Genomic DNA, 22,616 nt, shown 5'->3' with positions numbered 1-22,616 from the left:
ACCACCATTACCACTGCTAGTCTTAAATGTAAATCTTTATAAATGCAAAAAAAAAAAATAAAAAAAAAAAAAGCTTGAATGACTTGACAGTAACAAAAATGGTTATTATAGTATATCCACTCAAGGGAATTATGAACCCTTATAAATTATAATTATGAAGATTGCATATTAACATAGAAAAATGTGCGTGACGATATTAAGTGAAAAAATAATTGAGAAAATTATGACTACCATGACAACATTTGAAGTATGTACACATATGCTCAAAAGCTACAGGGGTACATGTAAATATCAATCAATGTGTCATACTGATAGGATTACATAGGATAGTTCTCTCTTTTTTAAACTTTATAAAAAAGTTATACTGACTTTATAGTAATTTTTTAAAATATAGGTCCTTAGAAGGGGAGGCATCAGTGCTTGCTCTGGCAGCACAAATACTAAAACTGGAATAATACAAAAATTAGCATGTATAAGGATGACATGCAAATTCATGAAGTGTTCCATAAAAAGAAGGAAGGAAGGAAGGAAGGAAGGAAGGAAGGAAGGAAGGAAGGAAGGAAGGAAAGAAAGAAAGAATGAATGAAAGAAAGAAAGAAAGAAAGAAAGAAAGAAAGAAAGAAAGAAAGAAGAAAGAAAGAGAGGCATCAGTGTGGCATTTATTTTATGCAACATCTAATGCAATGCAATGCAATGCCTTGGGTATCAGAGCTCACATGGTCGTCTTTCAGGCAGCTCACAGTGTTGTATCAGTCTCTGCAGCCATGTACACCCCTTAATGGATGGGAAAGTAGATGTAAGAATCGAGTTGTCTATACCTTCTCATCATGGGAATGGAGGGATCATGATCAAGTGTGCTAGCTCCCAGTCAAGCAGTCACATCATTAAACCAAACCCCGATTCTAGCTTCTTCCATATAGAAGATTTGCTGAATACGATTTCTGCTTGACTTCTGCTAATAATCAAGAAGCATTCACTGTGTTTTCTTAAGAGGATGGGTGGCGAAGGGTTCCAAAACAGTAAGTCACAGCTCCTGTTCTCAAGGACCTTAATAATCTTTTGGGATAACATGTACAAATATGCAACAACTAGAGGGGAATTAGTAAGCAACTTATAAACAAGTATACAAATTATATCCAATGACTAAAAGAACAGAAAGTAATCAAGATGGCTCAGGCAAAAACACTGACCAAACTGTAGCAGGTAAATCAAGCCAGATACTAAAAATAGCCACGGTCTGGGAAAGAGCAAAAAGTAAGAACTGTAGAAAGGGGAGAGTATGCTGAAGAATGTGGAAAGATGAGACTGGGGAGTTGAAAGCAAGGGTAGACAGTGATAAGCCCTGGGTGCTAGGCTAAATTTAGATCCTATGATAGGATCCTATGAAAGAAATAAAGCCTATAAAGAGGAGGTGAGTAACTTGAACAGAAAAATAAAATAATAAAGGATACACTTCATTTCAGAATATTTTCCAACACAAAGCCAGAAAAAAGACAGAGAAGACCATCCTCAATCACAAGGACACTTCGGTAATATTAGAAAATGTCTTCTTGGGGCACCTGGGTGGCTCATTTGGTTAAGCGTCCAACTCTCGATTTTGGCTCAGGTCATGATCTCAGTTGTGAGATTGAGCCCCATGTTGGGCTCTTTGGTGAGCGTGGAGTCTGCTTGGGATTCTCTCTTTCCCTCTCTCTCTGCCCTTCCCCCTCCTAAGGCCTCCTAACTGCATTCTCTTGTGCTCCCCCCTAATCAGTAGGACAGCCCAATATCAATACGTCTTTTTAAAAATAAATGGTCAGCATAAGCACCATTCCACCTAAACTCCGTCCTGGTATGGTGTGTTCATGAAGGTATGTCACAGCTAGCGGTCTTCGAGCAAAGGGAAAGGAAAGAGTGCCAAGAAACCTTTAGGAACATGCATCTCAAGAAAACTGGTACAGGAATCAGTGATATCGAAGACAGACAGATTGCAATCATTCTTGTGAAATGTAGGCCCCCAGGGACCTTTTACAGAAGTTAACAAGGGATAATCCTTCACTTCTGACGGCCTCTGCAGATCGCCTGCCATTTGGTAAGGTAGTGGCTGGTAAGTTACAAGAGGCCCTCCACTCCATGGCCTTTCTCCCATTGAAAAGAAGGAAAAGCTTGTTTCCTACATGTATCTCAAGAGACAGGCACGGTTGCTGAGGAGTTGTAAGAGTAGGTCTACAGGATAGTCTCAAATCCCTAGCAGCCTTCGCTAAGCACCTTCACCCTCATCAAATCTCTCTTGTTAGGGTCCAAATCAAATGGAAATAACATAAATATAGAGAAAAAGAATTTTCTCTTTAATCATAAATGTTTTCCTTCCTCCCATGCCACAAGCCAAGTAACCTTTAGCTGCAACTTTAACACAGGTGACTTGACTTCACAGTGAAATCACATCCAAACTGCTATCTGGCCGCTGGCACAGTGGGCTGTGCTGGGCTCCACGTATGTGCTTGCTTGCTTTAGCAGCAGCTGAGGAATACAAAATTCTGTCAAGGAAACCAGGTGAACTCTTAAAGCACAGCAAGTTTTGCCCTCTGTCCAGCCGCCAGGTCATCAGAGGGGCTACTTACATGATTTCTGTCTTGGGACAGCAGCAATATCCTAAGGCTTTTCATGCTTGAGCTTCTGTCTAATATGTCAATTGCTTTATCAAGATCATCTTGGTTCTTCAGCAGGATGGAAAGCTGGGACAAAGACACAGAAAAAGGGAATCATAAAATATGTCTTTAGTTTAGAAACAGGCTAAATTAAAAAAAATACCTGAATGAAAACAATCTAATTGGATAGTATGGGGTCGTAAAATTAATTCAAACCATCTAGGTATTTTTTCTTTTCCTTAGTGTACAATTCAATAATTTTTAGTAAAGTTACAAAGTTGTGCAACCATCATCATAATTCAATTTTAAAACATTTCCATTGTTTCAAAAAGATCTTGTGCCCATTTACAGTCACTCCTTCTTCCCACCTGTAGCCCCAGGCAACTATGAATCTACTCTGTCTCTGTAGATTTACCTCTTTTGGATATTTCACATAAATGGAATCCTATTAATTCATACATGTTCAATTCAGTTCATAGTCTTTTGTATCTGCTTCTTTTGCTTAATGTTTCTGAGTTTATCCATGCTGTGCAACACATCAGTAGTTTGTTTCAAGATACTTTCTGAGAAGAGCTTCCTCTCTAAAAATTCTCTTTTCTCCAAAGCATCAAATCCTAAACAGTTAAAGCCCCATATTTCTTCCCAAATTAATTAAATATCTCACCTTAGCCTGTGCTGCAATTAACACAACAAGCAGAGAAGGCATAGGAGGAGGAGGGGGATAGGCAGAGGATGAAAACTGTTACTCAAATAAGAACACGAATTTAGGCCACATAACAGAGTTTAATATCTTAACGTTTAAAGATAAAAATCAGTGACTAGAATTCAGAAACAATTTCCTCTGTTTTCATTCCCCTGAAGTATTAAAGAGATCGCCCTTGAGGGTATGGATAAGTCTCACTTGCTGTTAAATGCAGAGGACACTATGAGTACTTAGTATTAAAAAATGCAAAAGTACACTTTGCCTAGGACCCAGCAAATGTCAGATCTTACACGTTTGTGGCAAACACAAAATCAAGCAAAAGTCCAATTCATTTCTTCAGTTCCCATGTTATAATAAAAGGAGATGGCAACACTAAATTCTAGGCCAGGAGAAAACAAAGAGCAAGAACAGTATTTAAAATAAAATTTCGGGGCGCCTGGGTGGCTCAGTCAGTTAAGCGTCCGACTTCAGCTCAGGTCATGATCTCGCGGTCCGTGAGTTCAAGCCCCGCGTCGGGCTCTGGGCTGATGGCTCAGAGCCTGGAGCCTGCTTCCGATTCTGTGTCTCCCTCTCTCTCTGCCCCTCCCCCGTTCATGCTCTGTCTCTCTCTGTCTCAAAAATAAATAAACGTTAAAAAAAAATTTTTTTTTTTTTAAATAATAATAAAATTTCAAGGGGCACCTGGCTGGCTCAGTCAAAAGATCATGCAACTCATGATCTTGGGGTTGTGAGTTTGAGCCCCATGTGGGGAGCAGAGATTGCTTAAAATAAATAAATAAAAAATAAAATAAAATAAAATTTCAAGACAACTCATGGAATGGGAGAAAAATTTGCAAATCTTATCACATCGTAAAAGAATTCCTTCCTGTAACATTCAAAGTATGAATAAACAAGAACTGTTGTGGGAGGTGGAGAGAGATAAAGACATAACTGGAGTAGGCTTTAACTTAAACAAACAAACAAACTACAATTGTGCAAAAGTATGATATGGGTCTAGTATCCAGAATATATATAGAACTCTTACAACTCAACAGTAAGAGGACAAAGAATCCAATTCTCCTAATGGACAAAAGATTTGAATAGACATCGCCCAAAGAAGACAGACAAATGGCCAATAAGCACCAAAAAGACACTCCATGTCATTAGTCATTAGGGAAATGCAAATTAAAACCACAATGAGATACCACTTCGTACCTACTAGGATGGCTATAATTTAAAAAACAGATATGCAAAAACCCAAAAAGTAACAAGTCTTGATGAGGACATACGGAAATTATAACTTTTCTATGCTGCTGGTAGGAATGTAAAATGGTACAGTGGATATGGGAAGGATGGACAGTTTCTCAAAACGATAACATAGAGTTACTGTAAGACAACAGTTCTACTCCTTGGTATATACTCCAGAGAACTGAAAAAAATACGTGCATATGAAAATGTGTACACAGATGTTTATGGCAGCATTACTCATAATGGTCAAAAAAGTGAAAACAATTCCAGTATCCAGATGGATACACAAAATGTGGTTTATCCATACAATGGAATATTATTATCTTGAAAACATTATGTTAAGTGCAAGAAGCCAAACACAAAAGGCCACATATTATATGATTCCATGTATATGAAATGTTCAGAACAGGCAAATCCAAAGAGACAGAAAGTAGGTTTGTGTTTGCCTGCCAGGTGCTAGGGAGAGGAGGGGATAGGAAGTGACTGCTAATGGATACAGGCCTTTTCTCTGGGGTATCTGGAGTTAGACAGTAGTGTTGGTTATACAACTCTGTACATATATTAAAAACCACTGAATTGTACAGCTTAAAAGGGTAAATGTTATGGTGGGTAAATTGTACCTCAATAAAGCTATTAAAAAAATAAGTAAACATAAAATAAAATACCAACCGATTTCTCACATGTGGTTCTCAAATCCTGACGTGGCAAGGTTTAGAGGGCAAAGAAAAGAAAAAGGTTGAGGGATTTTTAAATTAATAAAATGTAAACTAGTCAATTCTCGGTCATTCACATTAGCAGAGCATGGAAAGACATGCATCATCTAAAATAATTACTAACTACTAATTATGTTTGGCTTTAGAATTAACATCTGCATAAATATTTAAATAAAGGAATGACTAACATTCTGGGAAGCCACTTTATTGCCCAAAGAATTTGAAAATGGATTTTGGGACATGTGGAATTCTTAATGGAAAGAGAAATGAGCACTAAATCATTCAGTAAAGTCTTTCCTCACTAAAGAATACCTTCTTTAATGCTGATTAGCTGGCAGACTCCAGCCTTGCTTTCTATGCAGTGACTGAAGCTTGAGCTGCAATTTTTAAAAGTTCATCTGCATTACTTATTAACTATAGAGCTAGTGGTTTATTTTCCAAATCTGCTGTATTTCTAAAATTTGTCACAAAAAAACAAAAGATCAGACAGTCTTATTTTTGTTAGCTATTGGGCAACATATCCAATTGTAGTTGTATATTTTGTATAAAAGGGGATTGGGGGGTTTTAGCCAACAAATCTCAACCCCTATAGATGTCAGCCCCAAATTATGGAAGAAATTCCTTTTTCCTCCAGCTGAAGGTTTTTTGCTTTTATTTTTTAAAGTATAGTTGACACATAATGTCACGTTAGTTTCAGGTGTACAACACACTGATTTAACAAGTCTGTATGTTATACTGTGCTCACCACAAATGCAGCTACCATCTGTTGCCATATAATGCTACTGCAATACCATTATATTCCCTCTGCTGTACCTTTTATCCCCATGACTTCTCATTCCATAACTGGAAGCTTGTATCTCTCACCTCCTTTACACATTTTGCCTACCTCTCCCCTCTGATAACCATCAGTTTGTTCTCTGTGTTTATGGGTCTGTTTCTGCTTTTCATTTATTTATTCATTTGTTTTGTGTTTTAGATTCTATATATAAGTGAAATCATATGGTATTTGTCTTTCTCTGTCTCACTTATTTCACTTAGCATAACACCCTCTAGGTCCATCCATGTTGTTGCAAATGGTAAGATCTCATCTTTTTTATGGCTGAGTAATATTTCACTCTCTCTCTATATACCATATCTTCTTCATCCATTCATCTATTGATGGATGGATGGACACTTGGGTTGCTTTATGGAGGAGATTCTTCACTCTTTAACCAATAAAACAAAACTACACAGTAAGGACCCAATTCTCAAAGAGCCAGGATGTTGTCCAGCTTTCTTGTCTTGTCCCCCAATTCAATTCCCTCAAGATGCACACTTTTTACTAGGCACCAACACACTGCCTCTCAGACTAATGCAAAGCATCAGCCCAAGCAGACTGTAGCCTCTAGTACCTTTCTTGGAGCTGGGAAAGCAGCCAAGTAACTGACACTCAAAAGAATCCCTTCCTGGGTGACAAAGTATGAAAAAATAAGAACTGGAAGGAAGGGCAGGGGACAGGAGGAAGAAGAGTTAAACAAATCACTTGAGTAGGTGCTAACTTTGGAAACAAACTACACTTGGGAGTTAAACTTTGAGAGAAGAGTCCAGTATTTATGACTGTCAATAGAGGAACTACCCACCAGTTTTCCACACCTCTCCAGCCCCTCCTAAACCTCTGCTTCTTGTTAAGGTTGTGCTGGAAAGAAAAAGATAAGCTACAAAACATAACAGAGACAATATACATCCTGGCCCCAGTACCGTACCTGTTCCCACCATGGAGTATTAGAGCTACCACCACTGACTGAGCAGGCAGAATGGAAGTAGCTATGGAATCTCCCATGTAGCAAAAACCAGAAATCCCAGAATTATTGAAATTAAGGAAAGAGGCTCCAGAAAAGGAAAACCTGCAGATGATAGTAGAGGAACAAACTAAAATATCCGCAGTTAAGGAGAAAGAAAAAGGTAGTCATCTGTCACCCCATCTTGTCTCCATACCATCCATCTACTTTCTTACCTCATTATTCATGTAATGAAGATCAAGAGGCTGCCCAAACACTGTTGTCACTTTGTGTTCCACATCTTCATATCTAACAGGCCGGCTGAATGCTATAATTCTGAAAAGGAATAGGAAGCATCGTTAATTGTATATTTTAAAAGTCAGATTTGGAAAGCTAGGACTTCTGAATATCTTCCTGTTCTTTTAAACATAGGATTCTCTTTTTCTCCTTCATACAGTTTGACTTTCTATTTTTTCTTTTCTTCTCTTACCTACTTTATTTTTTTTTTTTTACCTTTCTCCTGAGCATCACAAACATTGCTCAGTCCCAATAATTGTTCTACCATTTCAGCTCAGATCTTTCTATCAATGACAGTTCAGTATCCAAGCAGGACTACCTGGGGTGCTTGGGTGGCTCAGTCAGTTAAGCATCCGAATTTGGCTCAGGTCATGATCTCACGGTTCGTGAGTTCGAGCCCCGCATTAGGCTCTCTGCTGTCAGTATGGAGCCCGCTTAGGATCCTCTGTCCCTCTCTCTCTGCCCCTCCGCTGCTTATGCTCTCTGTCTCTCTCAAAAATAAATAAATAAAATTAAAAAAAGAAAAAAGCAGGACATCTGGATTTAAACATTAGGTTCTAAACACTCTTGTTAGGAAGAAAACCTGGAGACTGGAGCAGTGGTCCTGAAAACATGGTCTTAACTCCTAAATGACTCAACTCCAGGACTTGAAAGGTCTTATCCATTGCTGATGCCAGAGGAATCTCAATGCTGATTATCTTCAGAATTGAGATTTCCTACCTAAGAGTCAAAAGAATTTCCCTTGAGTTGGTTACATGCCTAAGTTTTTTTTTAACAAGTGACACATGATCATATAAGTAGTGTTGATATTGACACTTTTCTAGAGAAACTCATTAGGTCAGTTCAAAAAACAACTTTTTTTAAAATGTTTTATTTATTTTTGAGAGAGAAACAGAGTGCGAGCAGGGCAGGGGCAGAGAGAGAGGGAGTCACAGAATCTGAAGCAGGCTCCAGGCTCCAAGCTGTCAGCACAGAGCCCGATGCAAGGCTCGAACTCACGAACCGTGAGATCATGACCTGAGCCGAAGTCGGACACTTAACCAACAGAGCCACCCAGGTGCCCCCAAAAAACAATGTCTATAAATACAGAGTAGAGTAAGAACTTGTTCAAAGATGTGTTAAAAGAATCTGTCAATTAAACATCACAGCAAAATTTAAAACTGGGGAAGATTAAACATACAAAATGAATGAAACAGAAGAATGAAATATATAAAAAATTGACAAAATATTGGTAATATCAAATCTGGGTTACAGGTTCAGAAGGGTTCAGTATAACATTCTCTCTACCTTTGTATGCTGCTGGTAGTCAACAATTTTTGATGTACAAAAGCAGTCATATGGGCCCAACCCAATACATTACAACTTAAATACTTAAGATAAAAATAAACAATGAGATAAGTGAAAACAAGAGAATATCAGAAAGTAACTCATATATTCTCTCTCTCCCTCTCTCTCTCTCTACGTGTGTGTGTGTGTGTGTGTGTGTGTGTGTGTGTGTGTGTGTGTGTATACACACACACACACACACATACATACAGAAGAATGCATAGGATTAAAAAATACTGGAGTGGAGAAGGTCTTCCTAAGCATTATATAAAATACAGAAGACAAGGAGGAAGAAGGCAGATTTAACAACAAAAATTTAAACTTCTGATAGCAAAATGATCAGCCCTCAACAAAGTTAAGAAATATCAAACTTGGAAAAATAATCCATGCAAAATCAGTAAGACAAACAACCCAACAGAAACATAGACAAGGATATTATGACAATTCAAAGAGTTATGAATGACTAATAAACACATGAATTTATGCTTAATGTGATGGGGAAAATATATATCAAAACCACCTTCATCTCTTAGTAGCCTAGGCTGGACGAAATATGACTAGTGCTCGGTAGAGTAGCAGTATTCAGCCATGGAGCCTCTCCAGTTCTTGCCCTCCTCATGCTGAGAAGTGTGTGGTTTTTTTACATCTTCTCTGCTCCTCCAGAGTGGGAAGTGGTATAACCAGAGTAAGAAGCAATAAACCACAGGACAGAGGGATCTAAGCTACTGGATTTTAATGGAATCTGACCAGATAATTTCTTTAATGTTCTTCTGTGCCAGGCTGGCACAAATAAGTAGGCAGCATAAAAGCTTCCATCATCCTAGAACTGTACTATTCAATGTGGTAGCCACTAGCCACATGCAGCTGGTTAAATTCAAATTGATTAAAATTAAATTTTATACTGGTTCCTCAGTCTCACTAGCCACAAGGCAATGTGACCAGTGGTTACTATGCTGGACAACAAAGGTACATGACATTTACATTATAGCAGAAAGTTCTTTTGGACAACCTTAATAGCATACTTCTATCAACCAATCTATCCTTCACACAAAGCCTAACATCCCAGGAAGATAATTTCTCCATAACTTTTCCTTTATCCATCACCACCTTTCATTTTTGGAAATTATATTGAATATATTAGTTCATATCCCACCTGGGAATCCATTCATACTGTAATCCTTGTATTTTTTTTCCCTCAAACCAACTGTGCCAAGGAATGATACTGTGTAATGCTATCTAGATATGGGTTATCTAGATATGGACGTTTTCTGGAGACTTTTGAGAGAATGGCTTTCCATTAATTCCTAATAGCAAATCATACCTCCTTCATCAGCATCTCAGCAACAGGGGCCAGTCTTCCTGAATAAAATACCAGGAGACCATTCATATGTCCCTAGCACACCATTAGAAAAGGATCAGGCTCAGATAAATTCTCCTGCACTGTGCCTGGCAACAAGCCATTCAAAACCTCAAAAGCAGCCCCAAAGTCAAGATCAGAAACCAGGACTATCAGCGTTGGTAAGATCGAAGCTGCCGCCATCACCCTGAGTGGTAGGCATTTTTAGCCAATGGTTCAAAGAGGGGACTAACACCTGTGACAACCACCCTCACCAGTGTCCAGACAGGGAAGCTTTCCAAGGGAAGGAGTTTGAATCTACAGTCCTCTTCTGCCCTCCTGGGGCTAAAAGGTAAAAGCGTTAGGAGCCGGATCCCTACCCTTCCAAAGCAAAGGGAAACAGAATGGATACTTAGCATAGGTGAATGGAAAAAGACTATTTCTTCCCTCTTTTCTGTACATTCTAATTCTCTAAGGGCCTACAACATTTAGATATATACTATCCATATTCCCTGCAAAAAGTAAAGAAAGCCCACAATCATATCCTCTATAAAATCTCTAAGACATAAAACACATGAAACCAGAGCTGTCTGGCACAGTGCAGCTGCAACTTGGCTTTCCCGCACCAACTTAAAAGTCCTCAATTCCACACATAGTACACAAACAGTGAAATGCAATGGCTCCTGAAAACAGCTCCATAAAAAGAGAATGCACAGTTTTCGAAATCTTGATACCAACACTCTGCTGTTCAGGCTTTGAAAGGCCATTCCTACCTGACCACCTTAAATATTTGTGGTTTCGATCTGGCAGCTTCTCTGAAACTAAACACATACAGTTTCTCAGTGTACGTCTGCTCACTGTAACTACATACCACTTTGGGAACAGGAATTCAGGAGAGCGTAACCACATAATTAGGCTCCAACACAATTGCGCTTTTGATTTTATATCTACTTCTGAAAACTCTCTGCCAGTCTGAGTTTGGCAATCCTTCCAAAACCCAGTCATGTCAGAAGTGTGAAAAGCAGCAACAATCAAGTGACAATTTAACTTCTCTGCTACTGGCAGGACACAGGATGAGCCGCTGGGGACAGAAATCAGAAGACTTTCCTCCCTCCAGGCCTGAAACAGCCCTAGAACACACACCGCAGTAGCAGGGCTCTGGCTCCGCAGACCACAGTGTTTCCACCAGGCAACCTCTGACAACCTTGCAGGCTTGTTAATATATCTTTTTAAGGGAGAACAGCAGCCACATATCTGGACTTGTGCTAACAATGTTTGGAGGCACTAATGTCCTCTGGTGGAACTAATCTAATAGGAAGAGCTTATTCTCATGGGTTTGCTCTTCACATTTCCAAATGCTCAAAGCAAAGGCAAAAGTGGGGTATCAATGAGAGAGACTGGAATAGCAGGAAACATATTGAAAAGCACACTCAGGCACATATATGCCACATGCGTGCACGCACAGGGTCCCAATTATCCCATTACCAGAGTTCTGTATGCTTTTCAAAAGTTATTCCTTAAGTGGCGTCTGGGTGGCTCAGTCTGTTAGCATCCAACTCTTGATTTCAGCTCATGTCATGATCTCATGGTTGTGAGATCAAGCCCCACACTGGGCTCAGCATTGATAGTGCGGAGCCTGCTTGGGATGCTCTGTCTCTCTCTCAAAATAAAGTTTATTTAAAAGTTCTTCCTTAAGGAGCATCTGGCTGGCTCAGTCAGAACATGCGATTCTTGATGTTGGGGTTGTGAGTTCAAGCCCCATGTTGAGTTTAAAAAAAATAAGTTTTTCCTTAAATAACTTTAGAAATTAAGTGGAGTCCTATTTTTCTCCACTGAAAACTTCTATCTTGGCTTCCTACAAAAAACTAAATGCTAACAATGGAGGAAAGGACAAAAGCGTTTCATAACATTACTTTCACTTCCCTAACAAGGTAAGATACTGAATATAGACTGAAAAACTCCCTCTTTCTATGTCCTCAAATGATCTGAAATCTTTCAGAACTGACAGACTTGATGCAGCTTCCCATGACCCTGACACATTATAAAGAAACTTCCAAGCCACTAACCTGGCCCATCAGGTGGACAAAGCCAGGGGCCAGGGCCACTCTACTGGGCTGGAAATAGCACCACATCACAGGAGAATCTTGATCCTCTTTTAACTAATTTTTTATTTTTATTTTCTGAGAGAGAGAGAGAGATAAGAAGAGAGGGGCAGAGGGAAGAGAGAGAGAGAAGAGGAGAGGGCAGAGGGAGGACAGAGAGAGGAGAGGGGCAGAGGGAGAGAGAGAGAGAATCTTAAACAGGCTCCACACTTAGCATAGAGCCTGACATGGGGCTCAATCCCATAACCCTGGGATCATGACCTGAGTGGAAATCAAGAGTCGGACACTCAACCGACTGAGCCACCCAGACGCCTCCTGATCTCCTTCTGATGCTATCAGGTGGCACAATGTCAGTGTATCTGGAAGTCATAACTGAGTAGGGCTGGAGTCCTGACTTCCTCCCCTAGCAAAATGGTGGACCCCACAGGAGCAGAATAATAGCAGAAGAGTAAAAACAGTAAAAGCAGTTGAAATGGCTTCCATTCCTAAGACCAAAAATAAAGTTTAATTGGTAAGCCAAGCCAAAAGTAAAAATTGCCCTTTTATGCCAAATCAACCCCATCATCTAGCCAGGGAGCCCACAGGGATCACTCCAGGGAAACAGCTTCCATAAGCTCGATGCTTTCTGAGAACCGCAGCACACGTGAACACAACCACTGATCAGAAGGCAGACTTACCGCCTTTCCCCGTTGTGCTCAAACTTGATTCTGACGTCACTCTGTCAAAGGAATGATAGACAGGTTAGTGGGTTCTCTGGCATGTGTTATCCTGCCATTCCCAGGTAAGCTTCAGGTAGTCCTTTAGCAACCTTAGGCAAACATCCCTGATGGCTCCCGTTACAGCGTCTCTACCTCATACGCATTCCTTTCCAGTGACTTGTAGCCTTTGAGTTCTAACTTCAGGGGCAACAAAGCTCTTAGGACAAGATCTCTAAGTGGCTGCCCAGCTCAGCTGCTATGCTGACATGTCATTTCTAAGTTCATACGCTCTATTTCTACAACTGGCTCTGGAGTTTCTCCTACCATATCACCTCCTGGCCAGGACACCTTTCCTTCTTGGCTGATATGACTGAAGAGAAAGAGAAATCTTGGGATGGATACTTCCTAGCTATAAGTCCACAAGCAAGTTACTTATGCTCTATGAATCTTAGTTTTCCATGTGTACAGTGAGGCTAAACATAGCTGATTTGAAGAGCTATGAGAACTAAACAACATAATATACACAAGATACCTCATACATAGTAGACATGCGGTTGCTGCTGTTACAATGGATTTCCATGACCCTTTCAAGACTACCCCTGGTGGCATAAAGCAGGACCCTGGACAAGTTACCTTAGAAGTGTCTCCAGATTTGTCTTATTATCATGGGTAGCCTATGGGTACCCTATGGACCGTGTCTATCTTGTTTCTGTACTACCAGTGACAAGCAAAGGAAATGGTATCTAATATTTGTGCCTAATATTTATTAAATGGATTGAGCGAGAACAGAATTGAGTGTAAACGTCAGAAATAGGAGGAAGTAGAAGCATTAGAATGTTAAGAAACAAATCAAGGAGGAAGAAATACTGTAAAGAGCAAGCGAGTTTAAAATGGCAGGAAAAGGGAAGAGATATTACAGAAGAAAAGAACACGTATAGTGAAAAAATAAAACTAAGCTTGTCAGGATACCAACAAATTAACAGAGATGGAGGAAAGGAAGAGTGGACAGTGAGCGAAAAGTATACTGAGAAAGAGAAATTAATAGGCTGTGGCTTGGAAGAAAGAAGAAAGTTTCAGAGTATCTTTAGATGAGAAACACAGAGCAGACAGAGAAGTCGACAGAAACAGGACAGAATGCGAAAGGTGGGGTGGGTACATAAAGAACTTCTTTTTCCCAAGAGATGAGAAAGCTAGAATTCTCTTATAGTCCACTGAACTGGACGAGTGGTTCTAATTTACATCCTAAAAATGACTGAGGATAGGGCACCTGGGTGGCTCAGTTGGTTAAGCCTCTGACTCCTGGTTTCGGTTCAGGTCATCATCTTGCAGTTTGAGACTGAGCCCTGTGTCAGACTCTGCACTGACAGTGTGGAGTCTGCTTGGGATTCTCTCTCCCCTGCTCTCTGCCCCTCCCCCACTTATGTCTTTTTCTTTTCCTCAAAAATAAACTTTTTTTTTTTTTTTTTTAAGGCTGAGGTGGTTTAGTCGGATGAATATTTGACTTCGGCTCAGGTCATGATCTTACATCCGTGGGTTCAAGCCCCACCTCTGGTTCTGTGCTGACAGCTCAGACAGAGCCTGGAGCCTGCTTCGGATTCAGTGTCTCCCTTCTCTCTGCCCACCCCCCCCCCCCACTGCCCCACCAAACGCCGCTTGCACTCTGTCTCTCTCTTTCAAAAAATAAAATAAAACATTAAAAAAATTAAAAGAAAAAAAGGCTCAGGACCTCAAAGAGCTTTTGTTTGCATAGATTGTATCCACTGATATTTGCCACATTAGAAATTAAAACAAAATTTATATTTATTTTGTTCATTTTAAAACAATTTAAAAAATATTACATGCTAACATAAACACAGTTATAAAAAAGAACTATATTTTTAGAGTTTAGTGACAGAATACAAATCTCCTTAATGCATGGCTTAATAGGAGACAGCTGGATTCTCATGTCAACTTCTGCTTTTAATCTGTTGTGATAATACGTATCATGCAGTCGCTGGAAAACTCTACTGTACATTCTTAAGAGATTGAGGGTAAAAAGGGCAAGTAACATTTTAGTATTAATATGAAAATAGTTTTGACCTCACGGACCCCCTGAAAAGTTCTTGGGAACTTCCCAGGGATCCCTAGACCACAGCTTGAGAATCATTGAATCAAAATATAATAATGCCACCCTCTATCCCATTATTTTAAAGACAAGGTGGAATTGGGGCTCAAAGAGCTTCATGTCCCTGAAAAGTTCATATACTAAACAGTGGATGGCAAAGCTCCCGCTCTGCTGACCTGCAATGTGACAACTCTTCAAAACACAGCTCTGATCCTGCCCTCTCACTCTTTAATGTAACATGTAGACCACTTCATCCATTAATAGTATATGACAATAGCTAACATTTACTGAACATTTACTATGTATTAAGCCTTGTTCTAAGCCTGTTACATGTATCAATTAAGCAAATCCTCACAACAAATACTATTATTGTCCCTATTTTACAGGAGAAACTGAGTGACAATAAAGTTAAATAAGTTCCTTCAAGGTCACCATGCTTTAAAGAGCCAGGATTCAAACCCTGGAAGCCCAGCTCTTAACCATCATGTTTTGCCACAACTTAAGTGTCACACAGGCAAAGGAGGTTTATTTTGGGGCGCCTGGGTGGCTCAGTTGGTTAAGCGTCCGGCTTCGGCTCAGGTCACGATCTCACGGTTCATGAGTTTGAGCCCCGCATCGGGCTCTGTGCCGACAGCCCAGAGCCTGGAGCCTGCTTCGGATTCTGTTTCTCCCTCTCTCTCTGCTCCTCCCCTGCTATCGCTCTGTCTCTCTCTCTCTTTCTCAAACATAAATAAACATTAAAAAAAAAAAAAAAAAGGAGGAGGTTTATTTTACTCACAGACGCAGAGCTTCAATGGGACCTTACTTCTTGGAACTCATGGAGGAGATGGGAGTAATAATGAAGTCAGAACCAGGACACTGAGGTACCAATCATGCAGCAAGCTATGGGGCCTGGGGAGCCAGTAGGGGATGCTTTGGCTGAGGTTGTGAGTAGATGGGGATGGAGGAAGTAGAATGGAAAAGCACCGTGCCCCATCTGGTCTGCACTCTAGGTGAGTGTAAGTATATATATATGTGTGTGTGTGTGTGTGTGTGTGTGTGTGTGTGTGTGTGTGTGTGTGTGTGTGTGTGTATGCGCGCGCACGTGCAGGCATGTGCAAGCAGAAAGGTGGGGCAGTGCTGCAGAGAAAGTTACTGTGTGGATTTGAGGTTTACACAGGTGACAGCAGTTGTCTGTCCTCTTTTTCTCCTTCCCTGGAATGCTGAGCAGTTAGCATGGCAAGGGCCCTCCACAGCACAGTGCCCCGACATGCCGCTGCACACGGACGTGCCACCTCCAGCCGCCTACACTCTCTGGTCCCACAGCTGGCTCGGGAGTACCCGAGCGCTCACCGAAGTCTGCAAACCTGTCTGCCCCCGCAGGGGGGCTACCAGAGCCTTTCACCTGCTGCTGCTCACAGTCCAGCACACCATGGTGTAGCTTTTGCACTGTTAGTATTTTCTATTAACAGATTCTGTTTCTAGAACAGCTTTAGAGTTTCAGAAAAATTGAGCAAACAGATCCCACATACCTTTCCTCCCACCGAACAGTTTCATCTATTATTAACATCATACATTACTATAGTACATTTGTTTTTATTACAATTAGTTAACCAATATTGATGTATTAACTAAAGCCCCTTAGGATTTATTTCTCTCTGTTGATTTAAAATAAAATTGTATTCTTTTGTTGCTTTTCATCTCATTTTTTATAGCAATAAAAAACATATAGCAATAGCTCTTATTCATAAACTGGGACATTATACTTCGATGTACTTACAAAGGAATCCCCTCTGTCCCTTTGTGGGACTGAAGGAACTGAATTTATTTAATGACGACCATAATCCAAGCACTATTCCGTGTGAATTCAGTTAGAAAGGGAATTTAAACTTTTGCCTTAAACCACAAATCACTCCTACTCAAGACCAACCAAGCCTGTGATTAGTAAGCAGTGTAAACAAAGATGCTTAGGGCTCTGAATCCCTTCTTTGATGTGGTGACAGCCTTTCTAGGGCAGGATGCTGGCATGTACCACATGGTGTGCCCACATCTGCCAAGTTCCTAAATCCAAGTTCCCCCTGTCAGGCTGACGAGAATAAGCCATGGATAAGAAAAGTTCAGATAAAGATAAATATATTCAATTCCTCCTGCCAACCATTCTCCTTGCTTCTCTGAGACATTTCACACTGGTGGCCAAGTTCTCTTTCATGAGGTTCTCTCCTCCCCTGCCTTCTGTGACTCTATCCCAGCCCAGGGAACCTGCCATCACTCTAACCACTTCTGCTTCTTTGCTGGTTCCTCTTCCTCATGCCTTCTCCCACCCCTCCCCCCACATGTTGATGTTTGGACTTTTGGCCTCTGGATTTCTCCTGCTTTCCTCACATCCTCTCTTCAGTAAGAATAAAAAATGGGCAACTTGAGGGGCACCTGGGTGGCTCAGTCGGTTAAGTGTCCAACTCTTGATCTTGCGAGGCTCAGGTCATGATCTCATGATTTGTTGAGATCAAGCCCTGCTTCAAGCTCTGTGCCAACAACGTGGAGCCTGCTTGGGATTCTGTCTCCTGTCTCTCTGCCCCTCTCCTGCTCATGCTGGCACACACATGCTCCCTCCCTCCCCCACCCTCTCTCAAAATAAATAAATAAACTTAAAAATTTTTAATAATAAAAAAATAGGCAACTTGTAAATAGAAAATTTCCAAATCTCTATGACCAGCCCCAATCTCTCAAGCAAAACTTCCTCTGTCTGCCATGTATTTGAGGCAGATATGTTGTTCTTAAAAATGTGACAGCAGAGTCCAACCATCGGTTTCAAACCCTGGCTCTACAACCTCCTAGCTCTATGACTTTGAATTTGACTAACCTATCTGTAACTCAGTTTCCTCATCTGTCAAGTGCGAATAGTAACAATATTTATCTCATGGAGTTATCAGAAGAATTAAATGAAATAATTAGGTAAAGACATGAGAATGGTACCTGGCACATAGTAAGTGCTCAATAAATGAAAACACAGGTCCCATTAGCCTTTAGCCAAAATTCTTGGGGCGAAAAGGGTTTCAGAATGCGTTTTTTAGCTTAGAGAGGAAGTATGGTACCTGTCATATATATTATGTGACGCCTCCCCCCAGGGAGGGTCCCTGGGGCAGCGCTTCCACAGCACAGGCAGAACATGAACAGGTATTCCCCCACGCACCTCTGTCCTGCTTAGCCTCTCTTGAAGTTAGTTTGGGACTTTATCACTAGTTCTGACCAAGAGCTGGGAACATAACTGAGTTCTACACTCTCTTCTTTGGTGGCCACATGTTCCAGGTCAGTGGGGCCACCCTCGATCAGGGTTCTGACTGTGGGGAACACTGTCCTTCCCTTCCCCACACTGGGCATATTGTGTTAAGTCACCTAAGACTTAGGGTTTTTCTGTTAACACAGTACAAGCTAGTTTTTGTAGTGAAAAGTGTGAATACTCACAATAAGTGGAATAAATAAAGACTATAAACAGCCCTAAGTCCACTCAAACCAGGTTTTGCTGCCAAATGAGTCTGCCACAAATTTACCAAAAAAAAAAAAAAAAAAAAAGAAAAAAAAGTATTTCAGTTTCCAGTACCCTTTGGATTTCAGAAATGCAGATAAAGGATTGTGGACCTGCAAAAACACACATACACACATGCATACAATCTGAATTTTTTTTTTTTTTTACTATGATCTCAAACTCAACCTCACTACATGTATGTTTGCCCCAACCATCCTCCTAAACTAGTCTCCTTTCTCATCAATGCCATTTCTAACATTGGTACCACTGCTCTCTTGGCTGAAGACAAACCTCTGAGTTCCACTTGATTCTTTCCTTCCTCTCCCCTCCAATTCTCCCTTCAAAGGCCTCTGGGACAGAGCCCCACTTCCCATTCTCTCGGTCATCACTCTCACTGAGACCCTTTCCCCTTACTCCTGGATTCCTAAAGCGGACTCTGCACTTCTGAGCTCCCTCTGCCAACACAGTCTACATTCCTCTACGGTTTCAGTCATCTTAACCACCACTTTCACCATGTCCCTTCCTTGTTCAAAAAGTAATCAGTGACACCCCTGATCTATACAATAAAGTCTAAATCCTCAGCTGTCATTCAAAGTCCTCTGGAACTTAAGCTCACTCAGTTTACGTAGCCATCTCACACTGTCCTCAGCAGGACTGCTCTCTCCGGCCCAAACAATGCCCACTCTATTTCCTGAAATAAGCCAGGTTCGTTCTTTGCCCTAAGCCTTTAGCCTTTCAGTTGCCTGACTTGGAGTGCCACCCTTCCTCCTGTCCACCTAGCTAAACATTCACACATTCCTTCACAGCCTAGTTAAGTGCTACCCCCTCCAGAAATGACTCTGTAACTCCTTCGGCTCAAGCTCACCTTACACTTTCGTGGCACTCACTATCTGTACCATATATTTAGGCACAGTTGCATCCTACCTCAGTTTCTTTTTTTTAATGTAGTTTTCATTTCCCAATAAGACTGTATGGCTCCCAGGGTACAGGGAACACAACACATTTCTTTGTATATCTAAGAGGCTTGACTACAGACACATGTTGAACTGAAGGGAGAGGTGCCATCCCTGCTAAGAAAAGAAGTTCCAATATAAAAATTCAGGTCTAGGCAAGTTCAAGTCGCCTGCCCACCACAGCCAATCTCAGGAAGATAGTGTAGGCCTCCTGGCTGAACTACAGATTTGGGAACTCAGCAGGGACAATAGGAGTAATCAACAATGATGCCAAACTGAAGTAGAAATAACCTTCTCAAAGTCTAAACTCAACAACTGAACATGCAACCCAAGAAAGCTCCCAGGAATCCCTGTACAAATCTGGGTTTATTAAACAAATGTTTGTGAACTAATTGGACTTGACAAAGGTTTCAGCTAGCCATTGTTCAGAGTAGCTCTCCTTTTCCCTGTATTTGCTATGTGTCTTTAATGGCTCCCATATTTTTGGCACTAGAGTCCTTATTTTGCCAAAGATAAAAAATGAAAAGAAAAAAAAAAGGACAACAAAAATAATTTTGTGTGGGCCTGGAAAGTCCTAAGGGCAACGGAAGAGATGACTGTAAAGCAACCTTCTCTGCCCTAGTTCTTTCTATATGCCCAGTCCTTGCACTGTGTCTGGCATGCAGGAGCAGCTCAGTGAGCATCTGAATGAATCAATGATTGAATGGTATATTGCTTAGCTATTGCTGCCTAATAAACCACTGCTACACACACACGCACAAATATAAATATATATATGTATAAAATATAAATAAAGCAGCCTTCTTATAAAATAAAATATCAAGCTTATATATTGCTTTATGTTTCACTTTCAAACTAGCCAGACAATCTTATCAACAACCCCTGAAAGAGAATGGAAGTCCTGAAGAGCCAGGTCTGTCACAGTAAAAGCAAAAGACAGTCTGCTCAATCACTGGCCATACTGGAGGAACAGCCCCCAGAATTTTCCTCCTTTAGAACTGATAGCCAAGAGTCCTGTCCTGCTAGTGCCTGAAATGAGGAAAGCAACTTTTCCATTCAGCACCCACTAGTGAACACCTGCAAAGTCAGACCCAGAGCCTGGATGCTATTCAAGCCTCTACTTACCAGTTACTGGTAAGACTTGAGAGAAACGGGAATTAAGGATTCTATTTCTTCCTCCACTGGGATTTTAAGAAATTAGGCTAGCTTCAGAAATTTGCAAAGAACTATCTGATAGACAGGAATAACAATCCAATAAAGGTAGAAAACCTTAACCTTTTCAGTTCCATGACAGTATGCAGAATTCTGATTAGAGGCTTTCACTAGAACTCATACCTGCAGTGCCAGAACATAACAGAGTGATGTAATCACTACCACTTTACATCTGTACATCTGTTTTACGATGTACAAAATGCTTTACATTCTGCCTGTGACCTTACAACAACTTTAAGAGGTAGATACAACGGGTATTATTTCAGATGGAAAAACTGAGGTTTAGAAAGATGATTAGACTTATATACAGTAAAATTACTGTGACCAGCAGTCAGAAGATCTGGGTTTGCTTCCTGGCTCTACCAAATACCTTTGTGTAAGCACTCTGCAAACTTTTAAGCATCATACACATGCTTACAGTTGTTCGTGCTATCAACTGTTGTTGTTGAAAGCACTCGGTAAACTGTAAAATCCTAGGTTAATGGATTATTAACAACTCCAAGACTTCTAGGCCAGTACTCTTTTCAGTACACTAAGCTGTCAGCTTCACAGAGAAATTGCACCTATTGATAAAGCACTGTGAGCTGATGACTGCTAAAGGGGTGTTGCTCATCACCGCCTGCAAAACTGTCCGTAGGCTCCAACCACACACTGGGATGGGCCACACATCTAAGATTGTTCGGCCAGCTCTAACAAGGCTGTAGGCTTCCAGGGATCTAACGTACAAGAGGAAGAATGCAGAGAACCCAGATCCTACCTCCTAGCAAAGAGTTCATAGTTGAGCACCTCATTGCCCATATACATCCGAAGCTGCTCAGAACGCTTAGTTGTTGCCAAACGCATTCTCTTTTTCAATTAGTTACCTAGCTTTCTCACTTAGGCAAGAGGATGCCTGAAGTCCTGCTAAGCAGAGATATTAAATTAGGTTTTCCAATTCTTCCAGGCCTCAGCTCCCCAGCAATTGTCAATCCATAGCTCCTCTGGCTTTCCTTTGCTGTGTCCAGCTTGAACCCCGTAAGGCTCTGCTAATCTTAGCGCTGCCCTGTGGCCAGCACTGCGCTTCTCATGCTGCAGTAAGTGCCCTTTGCCTCTGTCAGCGCCATCCCCTGCCTGAAAAAGCAACCTTTCTAACCAAACACTTGGTTACTTTCAACTGGTACTCTGCAATTTGAATCTTTAGCCCTATTTGACATTTCCTAGCTCAATTTGGCATCTCTTAGCCATTTAAATTAGGTTTTGATCTTTCATTCTTCTCTGCTAAGTATGGACTTTCTGGCAGAGGAACTGGTAATGGAGAATAGAGTTTAATCCTATCCCAAGCCTAAGCAAACAACAACAATAACAAATAGGGATTCACTCTGTAAAGTCCTACGTTAACAGATTATTAACACTGGCAGACTCCTAGGCCAGGTTCTTTTCATTACACTAAGCTATAAACACATCTCCCTCCAAAGGTTTCCTCCACTTTCATCTCACCCCATCCTTCCTAGAAATATATTCACTGAGACTTTCTCCCCCTTTCTCCTTTTGGATTTTACTGAAGAATACCTCCCCTGGTCAGAAGCTGAACATCTGCTACAATTCCCAGGAGAGGCCATTCTACAACCTTGATTTTATTAAGGGGGAAAAATGATCTTGACATTTTCATTGCCCTTCTGTCTGATATTAGCATACAACTTTGAGCTTCCATTTCTAAACAGTCATGTCAGTTCCACAGCTTCACTACCCCCCAGCCCCCATGCCTCTGGAATAGAATCTTAGATAGGATTCTCATGAATGAGCTTATCACAATGTATAGAAACACATGACCTGTGTGGAAGAATGAATGTACACCAATGAATTGCTAAACACCTCCAAGCATGCACTTAATTTCTTGCCCAGCAAAACCAACAGTCTCTTATAGTATATAAAGTTGTGCTGTCCAAGACAGTAGCCACTAGCCACATATGGCTATTTAAATTTAAATTAATTAAAATTAAATAAAATCTGGGGTGCCTGGGTGGCTAAGTCGGTTAAGCGTCCGACTTCGGCTCAGGTCATGATCTCACAGTTCGTGGGT

The 22,616-nt window shown here is 40.9% G+C and overlaps 1 protein-coding gene across 2 annotated transcripts in view; it reads right to left on the bottom strand.

Moving 5' to 3' along the window:
• The window catches only part of MAP3K3 (mitogen-activated protein kinase kinase kinase 3), a 60,595-nt gene that overhangs the window by 25,588 nt on the left and 12,391 nt on the right, over window positions 1–22,616 (bottom strand). Inside the window, exons 3-6 of one of the 2 annotated variants that reach the window (XM_042966661.1) lie at window positions 12,766–12,806; window positions 7,264–7,363; window positions 5,227–5,253; window positions 2,601–2,714 (exon numbers count right to left, since the gene is read on the bottom strand). In XM_042966661.1, the coding sequence (XP_042822595.1) occupies window positions 2,601–2,714; window positions 5,227–5,253; window positions 7,264–7,363; window positions 12,766–12,806 (282 nt within the window). The remainder of the gene's footprint in view (window positions 1–2,600; window positions 2,715–5,226; window positions 5,254–7,263; window positions 7,364–12,765; window positions 12,807–22,616) is intronic. The other variant, XM_042966662.1, reaches the window with a different exon arrangement.

Source organism: Panthera tigris, chromosome E1 (genome assembly GCF_018350195.1).
Source record: "Panthera tigris isolate Pti1 chromosome E1, P.tigris_Pti1_mat1.1, whole genome shotgun sequence".
Classification (NCBI taxonomy): Eukaryota; Metazoa; Chordata; class Mammalia; order Carnivora; family Felidae; genus Panthera; species Panthera tigris.
The sequence above is the reverse complement of the archived record's forward strand: the minus strand, read 5'-3'. Positions and strand labels throughout refer to the sequence as shown.